The following is a 13757-nucleotide window of genomic DNA, read 5'->3' as shown; positions in this document are numbered from 1 at the left end:
GACTGGTGGGCATGGGCAAAGGCAGGCAGACAAGGCATGGCATGGCACAACAAGGCCGTTATAACAAAAACAGTCGGCAGATGAAGCGGCCGGCACAGGCCTTGCAGTAAAAAAAAACAGCCAGCAGATGAAGTGGCCGGCACAGGCCTTGCAGTAAAACAGCCAGCTGACGATGTTGGCCAGCCTTTTGCCTGGAAATAGAGGTTGGTGGAGGGAGTGCGGTGGTGCTGGCCCCTCGGAAGGCGGGCTCGGACCTACCCTACCTGTCTCCCTCCCAACCTATCGCCTTTGCCTGTCTCTGTCCATACCCACCCCCTTAATTTGTCAAAGATCAATTTAGCCCCAACTTTTTTTTTGTTTTTATTTTTATTTTTACTTCCCCCTCTATAACTCGTCTCCTAAGCTCCTTTATCGTCCTTGTTCGGCTAACCTATCGTCTCCTAGCCTACTCCTAACCCCTACCTTCCCTTCCTGGAGGGGAATGAGGGAGAGCTAGCGTCCTGTGTCGAGGCCCAATGGAGCCTCAGAATGGCCTCCTCAGACTTCAGCGATCTTAACCCAAAGTGGGTCCAGCGGCCCACAATGAGAGCGAAGGGATGGATGGTGCGGAGGGGTACACTTCTCTATCTACCCAAACCATTAACTTTTAAACTACCCAGGGGCTTTCAACAAGCGCCTCTCGCTTAAACTATCAGTTCTAACAACCAAGATTCCCGTCGCCTGTGTTGGTGTCCTTTCAAATTTCGGGCCATGCCCCGCAATTTTCTTTCCGTGCTCTCACACGGTCTCACGGCTGGGACGCGTGGCTCCCTTGACAGGAACTACCCTCTGCCAGTTCTCCTACGATGGCACCCCCAGGCACTACACTGCCTCTGAGCCTACCAGCTCCCGAAACTGGGGAGGTGCCCTCCCTGGCGATTTCCCCCTCCACGCTCACATGGCAGGCTGGCGCCCCGGGCCCTTTTCTGAGAGTCGCCCGTGCCCAGTACACTGCCCCCGTGGCATATGGTGCCCCAGGCCCCCGCATCATGCAGGTGCACCTTTGCCCACTACACTATCCCGGCCCCCCATGGGCCCTTGGCCTACCGCGGCTGACTAGCCCAGTGCCCGCGGTACCCACTCAGCGATACTCACCGTTCGCAGCCACGCTCCCCGCCCGTCAACAGGACTCCTGTACCCGTCCAAACGGGTTTGGAGCCTACTCTCGACACCAACAAAACGACATCCATTTTGTCAATTTGACTAACCCACTAACTCACTTTACACTGACCCCGGGGTCCCTTGGGTGGGAATCACTCCTCCCCTCAATCACTCATCGCACCATGCATTCCACAATCACTCCATACACTCAGACCTCCTGGCCTCACTCACTCATCAAGTACACTTTCCATTCCTCAACTCACACTTCGCTTATTCTGCCATTCTTCTAACTGCCTCCCCGAACTACCTCGTGCTCCCTCGTCATCCCTTACACCATAGCACGTTCCTTTTAACCTACGTAGCTAAGCTACATCCACTCTACACACTCAAAGTCGTCACTGTCTCCAAATCCAAAAGAAATCCATTTCTCCCCATTCTAAATCTAAACTGGATCCCTCAAACTAATCCATTCCACGGGCCCCATGAGGACTTACCCCTGCCCCATGAAGCCGGTCTAGCGAAGCTAACCCATCCCCCTAACTCGTGGTATCCAGTGCCCAAGCCAAGGGGGTCTTCCACCCGTTGCCCGGGAATCCTGTTCACTCAAAGCGAGGCTTGCTTTGCTCTACTTTTATTTTCCCTCGCGCACCACCAGCGCGGCAACTCTCAACCTGCACGCTTTTACTCCCATGACGTCATGGCAGTTGTTCGTGCACCTCGTCCCTCCTTGGACAGTACCATCCGGCAGGGATACCCCTCCTGCCGGATTCCAACCCTACGTGCAGCCATGACGTCACCCTGCGCATTCAAAAGCAAGCCTCACGTTTCGAGGGGTTCCCCACACGAACATGTGCTCTGCCCGTCGGAGCTTCACACACACGCTCGCGTGGAGAACCCATCCGGTCCAAATTCACATCCAGCCTACCTTCTGTCCGTCCGCGAGATCGGCGAATCCACCGCTGGCGTTTACGAACCGGGCTTCACTCCCGCAGGCGCGCACGTGGCGGCCTCGTGCATACCACAGCACAGACCCCGTGCGCACTGCCGTGCAAACCCGGCACGGTCCCCAATGCAGCTATGGCCGCTACCCGGCCCTTGTCCCTCTGTCGCCGTCGTCGTCTCCATTCAATCCACGCGCTCAAACTCCCGCGTGTCACGAGACTCGCACACCTCACCATTTCACTCACTCTCGGAGATGCGGCTGCGTGCTCGCGCATGCCCACAGTCATCTCCCTCACATACAGCGACCTCTCACACGCTGTCTCTCTCACACACCGTGCTTCACTTACACAGACCCTTTCACTCACACACACCATACTACTCTCACACGCGGTGATACTCACACGTGGTGTTTCACTTGCACACGGGGTTTCTGTTACACACACGACTTCACTCACGCACGGCGTGCTGGAAAGCACGCATTTTACCACACTTGTGAGCACACACACCGGGACCACACTCGTAACCACACCACTCACACACGGGGTCTCTCTCACACACGGGGTCTCTGTCACACACGGTGCGCTGGAAGGCACGCATTTCGGCTCACTCGCAACCACGCACACCGGGACACTCACGCTGGGGAATCGTGTCACCACAAGGGTTCCCGGGGCCTCCATACCCCCCAAGCTCCTCATGCACCCGTTCGCAGCACTCGCCCCCTATAACTCGCTTGACACGACTGAACTCACCTGGTCGCGATCAGCTTCAAGGGAGAATAGCGTCTCCCTCCGTTCCCGAAGGAGGCTATCCAGCTGCTTGCATCAGGTCACAAAACGTTCTGCCAGCTCGCCCCCATTAAGCCTCGCTACGTGTGTGTGTGTGTGTGTGTGTGTGTGTGTGTGTGTGTGTGTGTGTGTGTGTGTGTGTGTGTGTGTGTGTGTGTGTGTGTGTGTGTGTGTGTGTGTGTGTGTGTGTGTGTGTGTGTGTGTGTGTGTGTGTGTGTGTGTGTGTGTGTGTGTGTTTGTCCTTAGGTCCTTTTAATCCACCCTCTATCTCCCGTGTCTCTGTTTCCGTGACTATTTGCATTTCTTCCTGGCTCCATTTTCCTTCCCATTTGAGTTGTTCTTCCTCTCTGAGCCCCACTAGCTGTTCGTTATCTTTCCGGAGCTTTTCCATCTCCGTGGACTCAACTTTTGCTCTCTCCTTGAGTTGATTAATATCAAACTCATATTGTTTTTGTTTTCTACCCCACCGTCTCTCATGCTCCTCATGGTTCAATCTCATCATTTCCTTCAATTGGCCGAGCTCCTTTTGCTGTTTCGTTCGTTGTTCTTTCATTATATCTGCGTACCTCAACCTTGCTTTCTCCTTAAGTCGTTATTGTCCTTCTTTTTGTTTCATTCCTTGTTCTTTCACGATCTCCACATACCTCAACCTTGCTTTCTGTTTTAGTTGTTCTTTTCTTTCTTTTTTAATTTCTTTCATCCCCTGTCCCTTATTCTTCAATCTCACAGTTTCCTTCAATTGGTTGACTTCTTTTTCCTGTTTCAGTCGTTGCTCTTTCACTATCTCCTCATTCTCCATCCTTGCCTTTTCCTTTTCTTGTTCAACCTCAAATTCATACTCTTGTTTTTTATTCCACTGTCTCTCTTGTTCTTCCCTCTCCAATCTCGTTGTCTCCTTCAATTGACTGATTTCTTCTTCCTGCTTCATTCCTTGTTCTTTGTGTTTTCTATTCCACTGTCTTTCTTGTTCCTCATTCTGCAATCTCGTTGTCTCCTTCAATTGGCTGATTTCCTTCTCCTGTCTCATTCGTTCTTCTTTCATTAATCTTTCTTGTTCCTCATTCTTTAATCTGGCCTTCGCTTCCAGCTGTTCGATCTGTACAGTGTGGTTCCTTGACGTTTCATTCTCCGTCCTTGTTCTCTCCTCTTTCAACATCCTCAGCTCGTTTTGTAGTTCCCTCTCTTTGTCTTGGTGTTTTTGTAACTCGGAAGCTTTTCCTTCTAATTCCGTCCTCATCTCCACACCTCTTTCACATTCTTTCTTCCTCATCTCCTTTAGTTGGTGAATTTCCAATTTGTGTTCCTTTTGTTTCTTATTCCACTGTTCCTCTCGTTCTTCCTTCTCCAATCTCGTTTCTTTCACTTTGTTGATCTCTACTTTCTGCACCATTTCCTGCAATTTCTTATGGAATTCCTGCCATTCCTGTTTTCTTTTTATCGTCTGTTCCAGTCCTTCTCTTTTCCGATTGCCTTCTTCTACCTCCTCCTTCAGTTGTTCCAATTCCACATCGTGTTCCCGTTTTTCCTCTTCCAGCTTTTTTCCCATTCTTCCTCCAAGTTCTTCCAATCCCGAGAATTACTAATTTGCTCCTCCTTTTTTCTTTCATTCAGTTCGCTCGCCTTTTGTAACACAAACCCATGCAAACAATCTACTTGTGTTGTTTCCTTATGTAGTTCCTAGATTGTGCTGGCGAATTCCTCATTCAGCTCCCAAATTCGTTCCCGTGCATCGGCCAACTCAGTTTGTAATGTACTGCCATCGCCCTGCCTCGCCTGCCATGCCCACGTGGTTTGAGCCGGTGGGCAGGAGCGCCTTCGTCGTGCTGCGCGGTTCGTAGTGCCATTAATAGCGGCCCGCTCACGCCTCCTGCCGCGCTGAGTGCGGCCGCGCCGCCATCTTGCGACTCCGAGTTTGTTTGCCGGTAAAATTCCTGCTCAGTGTATGAGGGTGAGCTCCCCCACTGATTACAATTTTCTGATACAGGTCCAAACCGCATGGCGACGGCATCCTTGACCATGGATTCTACCATTTATAAAGGCATACCTAATACCCCCTGCTGTTTTTGTTTCGTGGAAAACAAGAAAAGCCATCTTGTTTCGTGGAATTTTTTTTTTAAACGCTCGAATTTGATGGGAGTGGGGGGGGGGGTCGCTTCGCGCACCCCTGGGCCGATTCCCGCAAATTCAGTTTGGTGACTGGAGAGTTTGTTTCCCGCTCGCTGACACCAGTATTAAGAATTCGCGTCCGCCGGCGTGCGATCGGCCGTGTAACTCCAATCGCAACCGCGTCGCCCACCGGGCGGACAATTCAGTCGTGACCCTCCTGGAACTACCGCCAGGAACCAGTCACGGGTGGGGGTTTAACCTCACCACAGCCCAGTCAGCATTCTACCCGCGCGAAATAGGGTGAATCGCCGAATGTCGATTTTCCTTTGTACCCGCGCAGGTAACCAACCGAGGGTCTGCACTGCGCCGCAGGTCAGCCTGGGACACGAACTGCTTAAGCGGTCCGTTCCGTACTGCAGTGATAACCGAGCAGTGTTATCGCCGACCTCGACGGATCCGATTCTCTTTACCGGGCGTTCAAAACCCACTACTCATTCAACGATGCAAGATGGCTTTTCAAAAGGGAAATAGGTCACGACGAACGGGGTACATTGCATATAAGGACATTTATTCACTATACAGCACAACACAAGCAAGGGCAGTCATGCAATATACAAGCAACAAACAGAATGCAAAAGCAATACGACCGACTTTAATTATTATTTACAACCACAGTCACTTATACAGTCGTTACTTAACAGGGCACGGCGCCACAGCATGCATACAAAAACAAAAGGAAAGACCTCCCCATCGGCAGGGAGGTAGACGGGGTCCGGGGTCCTTTATAACGTAGGCCTTGGCTGACTGAATCGGCCCACGAGACCGTGCAGGTTACCCGCCCCCCTTAGTGGTCGTCGAGTCGTGACGTCCCCCTCCCCCGACAGCTAGCTTGGACGCGCCTTGTTTTCGGGCCTCCCGCGTGGCCGGCGAACTCTCTCCGGCACTCCTCGTCCGGACGCGCAGGTCCATACCACACAGCCGGCAGAGCTGCGCCTTCTGTCCACGTCCCCGATGAACAGGCCCTCCACCGGACCCCAACCACAGGAACAGCTGAACCACCCTAGGAGCGCTGAACCACAGGAAGCACGAGCACCGGACCACCAAAGGCAGGCGAGTGTACCACGAGCCGGACGCAGCAGCAGGGCATGGACCACCGGGAGACGGGGAAGAGAGTCATGAACCACAGGGAGATCTCTCGGAGAGACCCAAGCCTCGCGTACGGTCCGCCCTTTATAGCGCGGGGCTCCGCCCTTCATAGCGTGGGGCTCCGCCCTTCGCTCCACCCCATTTTCGGCTCCACCTACCTTTTGAGGCGTTTTGAGAAGGCTCCCGAAAAGGGGCGTGCCCTCTCGCCCCCTCCCCGCGCGACGGGGAAGTCAGCTTTGGCTCAGGTTCAAGGAATTATTCCCCCAAAAAGAGGCCCCCACCTTTTCTCACCTTTGACCCCCGGCTCAGATCGCACTTCCCCCACACCAAGCGCGGGAAAATCAGGCGGGAAAAGCCGCACGCCATCGGAGATCCTTCTTGCTTCCCTCCTCGCGTTCTCAGATGGTTTCCGACGCGGAAAGGGGGTTGTAGCGTAGTCCGTGGAGGATGGCGTTCGCAAGCGGGCGTAGTGGCGAAGATTGTGGTGGTTGTTGTAATGGTGATTGTAGCGTGGTTGGCGTGGTGGCGGTTGTTGGCGTGGAGGTTTGTTGCAATGGTGGTTCAAAATAACGATAGATAAAGAAAAACGCTATCTCAAAGGGTCACAGCCCGGTGAACACGAATAAAGCCCATTAAACAACGGTGGGGAAATCTAACTGAACACAGACTTACCGGGATAACTGATCTAAGGAACCTATATGGTGTTATGCGAATTTCCACAGCCGTAACAATATAAACACAGATGAAACATGAAATAAACGCTTTATTCGATTTTAATATAAATCAATCAAATTTATTAAGTTCTTTTCCCTAAATGATACCTCCTTGTCACAAAACACCTGAACGACTTCACTTTTTACATCAGCTGTGAGAAATTCTTTTTCAATGCTTATTAAAGCCAGGTTGGTCAGTTGCTCCTGTGACAGAAGACCTCAGATATGTTTTTATTTATTTCAATTTTGAAAATGACCTTTCACAGCTTGCGACTGAAAATGCGATTGTAAGCAGTAATCTGTATGAAACACACAGCGTCTGAAAGACATCCCTCCCATACTGCAGTAAAGACTCCAGAGCATCTTTAGGATCAGGGGTAACTCTATTGCCTCCAGCTCGAAGGAGCATCACAAAATCAATAATTTCGTCATATAACTGAATTGCAACCACATCATTGTCATAATAATTTGCAAAGTCTGAACATTCCTTTTTTAATTTCTCTCTTTCTTGTTCATCTTCAATCACTATTGAATTCAAGTTCAGAAGAAAAGAAAAAAAAAGGTCACTGAGTCTTTGAAGACGGACACTGCAGTCTTCAATTTCAGTTATTAATCTGTTCACAATCTCTACCATTACTCTATTCATTTCTTCTTGTGCCGTCAGTCCACTATCTCTTGCTGACTCTCCAGGCATTATTCTTCTTCTCCTTATTCGTGCAATTGGTATTCCCCAATTTTCACAATATTCATTGGCTAAATCTATTGCATTGTGGATAATTTCATCATTCTTCAAATTCAAGATACTAGTACGTGCCCGTAAAAAAATAATAATAATAATAAATAAATATTCAAACCGCGAGCAACAAACAACAACCACGCAGGCCGTTTCTTCGCTCTCGAGTGCCCATACGTGCGTGGCCCAGAAGTTCGAATATTATTCGCAGTTACGATTATTCGCAATTTAGTTTTAATACCCAATTATTCAATTAGCGCCAACGTATTTTACCTTTTCGCAATGTCGTGGCAAGGAAAAACAAAAAGAGAAGAGAGAGAAAAAAAATTTACTTCCTGGTTCGGAGCATACCAGCACTCTGATGTTACTGAAATTTATACACCGTCTAATATGAAAACAATCATAACTTGGGGCATTGTGTTTATCTATAAATGCGCATAAGAAATCGAGAAATTATTAGAATACACGAAGTCATCATTATCCGGAAGTCCGTACGTTGTAACCCGTAATGGATCCGGAAGTCCGTACGTTATAACCCGTAATGGCGAACGCGGCTGAGCTTCCCTTCCCCATCGGCCACACCCACGCAACAACGTGTCTTGTCATTGGTTTGGTAAATAAATGGCCATAACTTGGGAAGCACTTGTCCGATTAATATCAAACCTTGAAAAGGCACATCCTCAGGTCCCCAGCAATATACCTGGCAAGTTTCAATTAAATCGGACCAGCGGTTGTCAAGAAACAGCGGTCACACACACTCACACTCACACACTCACACACTCACACACTCACACACTCACACACATTGCTGGAATTATAGATAGATGAATAAGTCCTCTCAAATCACAAGAAGCTTCATGGAACCCCATTTTCGGATTCTGCAAACGTTTTGAGACTTTCTCCACTGATGATAAAATTGAGTACCAAAAATTTAACAAAGCTATAAACGAACTGTTGAATAGAGTTCAGTAGCGATCCTGCATCAGATTTATTTTCCCTTGAAAATTCTCCTTCCAGCAGGTGTTGAAGACTTGCAATAACGTTGTCACGCTCTTCGTGGATTACTTGCACAGCATCATGGCTGGAACTCCATCTTGTGTCACACTGTCTTTTCACAGTCCGAGTGACAAAAGATTTTAACACTTCCCAACGAGAAGTAGATGAAGAAAAAAAAAGTAGAGTTTTTCCAGAATGCCAAAAAATGTAACAACAACAGGTTGCACCTCACTTGCATGGACACAGGCCAAATTGAGGCTGTGGTTCTCGCAGTTCACAAACACAGCTTTTGGGTCAACTTCAAGAGTTTTTTGTGGAACACCTCCTCTCACTCCAGCCATAGCTGCTGCGTTATCATATGCTTGACCACGACAGTCATTCATGGAAATTTTGTCTTCCAATTTTTCCTGAATTTTATTTACCAGGCCGACTGCATCTTTCTTGTTGACTTGAAAAAATCCCATGAATGTCTCCTTTATTTCTACTTTTCTGTTTTCATCAATATGAACGTAATGCAGAATTTCAGAAACCTGATCTTCATGGGCAATATCTGGAGTTGAATCCAGCATTATGCTAAAATATTTTGCATCCGTAATTTCGGAAATTATATTTTTCTTGACAGTTTCACCAAGAAGATTGATTATTTCGTTATGAATTCTGTTGGACAAGTAGGTGACACTTTTTGGTTTCTCTTTCCCTCTCTGCAAGTGTTTTGCTAAGATGTCATCATATTTGGCCAAAAGTCTGATTGTTGCTAGAAAGTTTCCTGTATTTTCACTGACTGTCTCCCCTGGTTCTGATAACCCAGATATTCCTTCTCCTCGATGTCCACGATAGGCCAGATTCTGTTTTGCCAGAAAGGATATAACCTCGACAATCCGTTCAGTTATAGCTTTCCATCTTTTCTTTTCAGCAGACATTTGCTGTTGAAGTTCAGCATCTATCGTAGTTGAATGATGGAGTCGAACTACGAGGTTCAGGTATTCCCTCATGTGAGCTCTATGAGAAGGGCTTTTCTCATGGTCAGGTATTCTTGGATTTAATTTTCTCCAAGTGGAGAAACCGTCTTCCTTTCCAAATTTTGACACAGATGACAAATGCTCCTTTGAAAGCAAAAAGCAAACAAAACAGTAGCATGCTTTCCGATATGGAGAGTATAACAACCATTTTCTCTCCACAATTTCTCCATTTGTGGAAACTTTATCAAACCACTGTTTGGAAAATGATCTCCCATCCTTCTCAGCAAATGGACCACTTTTATTCTGATATCTTTCAGGGCCATGTTGTAATATTGTCATCTTCAAATGATCTGGAATCGGTTTTTTCAAACAGCCAAAATCGCTTCTTTGCAAAAATATGCTAAAATCTTCTTTATTTTCTTCACATGGATCATCATCCTGACAACGAGACTGAGGAGAGAGAGTATTATGTTCTGACCGAGGTGAATCTGTATCAGAAAAATCCTTTTCTGCACCCACATCTTTTACTTCTCCAGGTTCTCCGACTTTTTTTACTTCTTTTTATCCATGCATCTAATGCCCCTCTTTGATGGGACTCATCTTCGACTCTGCCCCTCTTTTTTTTCCTGTTCTGTGCTCCACTCGGTTGTACTTTCTTCATCTGAGACATCTGAAAAAAATCTATATGTACAAAGTGATTACTAACCTACACACTTCTGAGACAAGCTTATTTTCTCTTGAACAATATTCATTCTTGTATTTGTAGATAATAAAAGGACAAAAAATCTTAATTGGCGATAAAACCATTAAACCATTAAAATTAAAACAATAATATTGTTATAGATAACACCTCCACCACCAACTCCCTGCGCGTTGCCAACATGCCTTTTTATAGCCCGAGGGGAGAAGCCGTTGGAGGTTTTGCCACCCGAAATCGGCGCTTCCCCCTTTCACCTCTGAACCTTCACCCCAGGCTGGCTTCACCCCTTTCACCTCTGATTGGCTGGCCTTTTCCAGGGCAAAGCCCGTCTTGATCCGTTTATGCAAATCAGCCGTTTGGACGGCTGATCGCACACGGACGCTGGAATGTAGCTCCCCCTGTTGCGCCGCGAGTTCGTAACAACGGCATTTTGCCGCTGTTTGCTGAGGAGGGCGCTGTGTTGTGGAGATGGCGTGGTTGTGGAGAATAAACTATACTGCAATAATTCTGAAACTCGATAATAATAAGCACACAAAATACTCGTAACATTTCATTTTCTATCTCAAAAACCATAAGACGCATGAGAAAATGGGAATAAAATGGTAAACAATTGGTCAGTTGCAGACAGATAAACCCTATTTCATTTCTTTGTTCCTTCATATCAAATTATTTCACACTGATTCTCCACTGATAATTTTGTGCAATTTATATCATGGACTTGCAAATTAGTGGTATCTGTATTTGAATATGAACATGTTAAGGAATAAATGTCTCCTATTCCGAGATTAAATGCCATAGCAGTCCTCTGATCACCCAGGCTTCACTCTTATGACATACCACGTAAATATTTCATTAAATATCACCAAAAAACCTATTAAAAAAACACGGAGTTGCACCCATTCTAGAGCTATTCACTGACCTGAGTAGGTAAAAGAATTAATCTCGATGCACAAAAAGCTGAAGAAAAGACGAGTTATGACTCGAGGAAATGCAGGAACGAACAGCCACGTCTGCTTGTTGCTTTTGCTGGTTTGCTGGTTACACCACGTACATCATGCGCATGCGTGGGGGGGGAGATGGGGAGAAGCACCATTTTCTCTAGACAGAAAGGGTACACCACGTTAAAGGAATAAAGGGCTAACAACTGCCTCTGCAGTGTGGTGAGCCTCCAAAAATTGATTTATCACCGCTGAAATTTTAAAATTACTATCTTATTTCCTTCTCTGATTGAATGCCCACATCCAATGGATGCCTGGGGCCAACACACCGTCGCCCCCCCCCCTGCACGCCACTGAAAAGACATGTTGAAAGCTCAACTGTTCAGCACCATGTTGCACACACTGGCTACTTCCTCCGCAAGAGCGATTAGTGGACTGAGTGGAGTACTGTGGGTGTGGCCACGGCGCGTGCGAGGGACGCTTCTATTTCGTGATTTTTTTTGAGAAAATCGATTTGGTTGCGCTTGGTATGGGGCAAATTTTCAGCAACAGAGATATTTTCTACCTTTTGGCACCCCATACCAGTTTTAACATGAAATGCCTGCGGGGTGTTACGATAGGTTAGGTTGGCTGGCCGTCTATAGTGTGAAAGCTGTTAATGCTGCAGTTATAAAATGTGGTACATAGATATTTAATAGTCTTAAGTTTATCTTTGACCTTAAGTGGTTGACGTTTACCTTTTGAGATTCGTGGCTTAGTGTTGGCTCAATTTTTAACTTTTGTATAATACGTTTATTTTACAGTTCAATTCTCCCGGATTTAAGCTGTTTATCTTAGTTTCATGAAAGCAACCAAACTTCACCCGGAACGTACAAGTTCTAGATTATTCAGCAGTTTGCACCTCATTATTGTTTGCAAGACGATAATCTCGATGTGATTGTGTGTGCCACAGATAGCAAACCACACTGGTTATGTACGTGTGGACTGGAAGCGTGTCGAACGTGACATGAACAAAGCTCGGCAAGAGCTGGCAAAAAGGGCAGATTTTGCTGCTTCAGAGGTCAACAGTGCCATGGGCGAGGTCAGTATTTCAGGGGGTGTGGGGGGGGTGTTTCTCTGTACCAGTTCTTAAAAGTACATCAAGGTTTATTTGCTTTAATAATCAAAAAAGAGTGGAAAACTTGATATCAAGTGTTTTTTGAAAAGGGTGGAGTGGTCCCTCCCCTCCACCCTCTTCACCTTTATCTGTACATTAGCTCTCATTTATCTAACAGCTCACTGATTCCTCATCTCCAAAAGAGAGTCCAGAGGTTCTCCAAGCCCCACCAAAAGCCAACACATTAGTTTCTTATCTCCGTCGCTTCTGTTTACCTGTTCTGAGGGATATCGGGGTGGGAGTTGCTGAGATGCTGTTGTGGAGGTGGCATGGTTGTAGTGTGGTTGGCGCTGTGGTGGGAATGGCGTGGTTGTTGAGATGCTGTTTGTTTGAAATAAAAGATAGAACAGAATAACGGCTACCTCAAAGATGCATAGCCCGGCACACAAATAATTCCCTTCATACATCGGTGGGGAAATTTAACCTGGACACGCACTTATCAACATAACTGATCTCTGGGGAACCTGAATGGTGTTCTGTGAATTTCCACAACCGTAACAATATCATACACACACGGTACCAGTCAAAAGTTTGGACACTCCTACTCATTCAAGAGTTTTTCTTTATTTTTACAATTTTCTACATTGTAGAATAATAGTGAAGACATCAAAACTATGAAGTAACACATATGGAATTATGTAGTAACCAAAAAAGTGTGAAACAAATCAAAGTGTATTTTAGATTCTTCAAAGTAGCCACCCTTTACCTCGATGACAGCTTTGCACACTCTTTGCATTCTCTCAACCAGCTTCATGATTTAGTCACCTGGAATGCTTTTCCAACAGTCTTGAAGGAGTTCCCACATATGCTGAGCACGTGTTGGCTGCTTTTCCTTCCCTCTGCGGTCCAACTCATCCCAAACCATCTCAATTGGGTTTAGGTCAGGTGATTGTGGAGGCCAGGTCATCTGATGCAGCACTTCATCACTCTCCTTCTTGGTCAAATAGTCCTCATATAGCTTGGTGGTGCGTTTTGTGTCATTGTCCTGTTGAAAAACAAATGATGGTCCCACGAAGCGCAAACCAGATGGGATGGTGTATTGCTGCAGAATGCTGTGGTAGCCATGCTGGTTAAGTGTGCCTTGAATTCTGAATAAATTGCCGACAGTGTCACACGCAAAGCACCCCTACGCCATCACACTTCCTCCATGCTTCACGGTGGGAACCACACATGCAGAGATCAGCTGTTCATCTTCACTGCGTCTCACAAAGGCACAGCGGTTGGAACCAAAAATCTCAAATTTGGACTTGTCAGATCAAAGGACATATTTCCACCGGTCTAATGTTCATTGCTTGTGTTTCTTGGCCCAAGCAAGTCTCTTCTTATTGGTCTCCTTCAGTAGTGGCTTTTTGCAGCAATTCGACCATGAAGGCATGATTCACGCAGTCTCCTCTGAACAGTTGATGTTGGGATGTGTCTGTTACTTGAACTCTGTGAAACATT

General features: G+C 46.8%; 1 protein-coding gene across 1 annotated transcript in view; it reads left to right on the top strand.

Moving 5' to 3' along the window:
• Positions 1–13757, top strand: part of FUNDC1 (FUN14 domain containing 1) — a 62691-nt gene that overhangs the window by 42131 nt on the left and 6803 nt on the right. The window contains exon 4 of the mRNA XM_085896826.1: positions 12111–12239. Coding sequence (XP_085752952.1) covers positions 12111–12239 — 129 coding nt within the window. The remainder of the gene's footprint in view (positions 1–12110; positions 12240–13757) is intronic.

The sequence above is a fragment of the Eptatretus burgeri genome, chromosome 10 (assembly GCF_056783735.1).
Source record: "Eptatretus burgeri isolate ZD-2024b chromosome 10, Ebu_testis_v1, whole genome shotgun sequence".
NCBI classification, from domain to species: domain Eukaryota; kingdom Metazoa; phylum Chordata; class Myxini; order Myxiniformes; family Myxinidae; genus Eptatretus; species Eptatretus burgeri.
The sequence above is the reverse complement of the archived record's forward strand: the minus strand, read 5'-3'. Positions and strand labels throughout refer to the sequence as shown.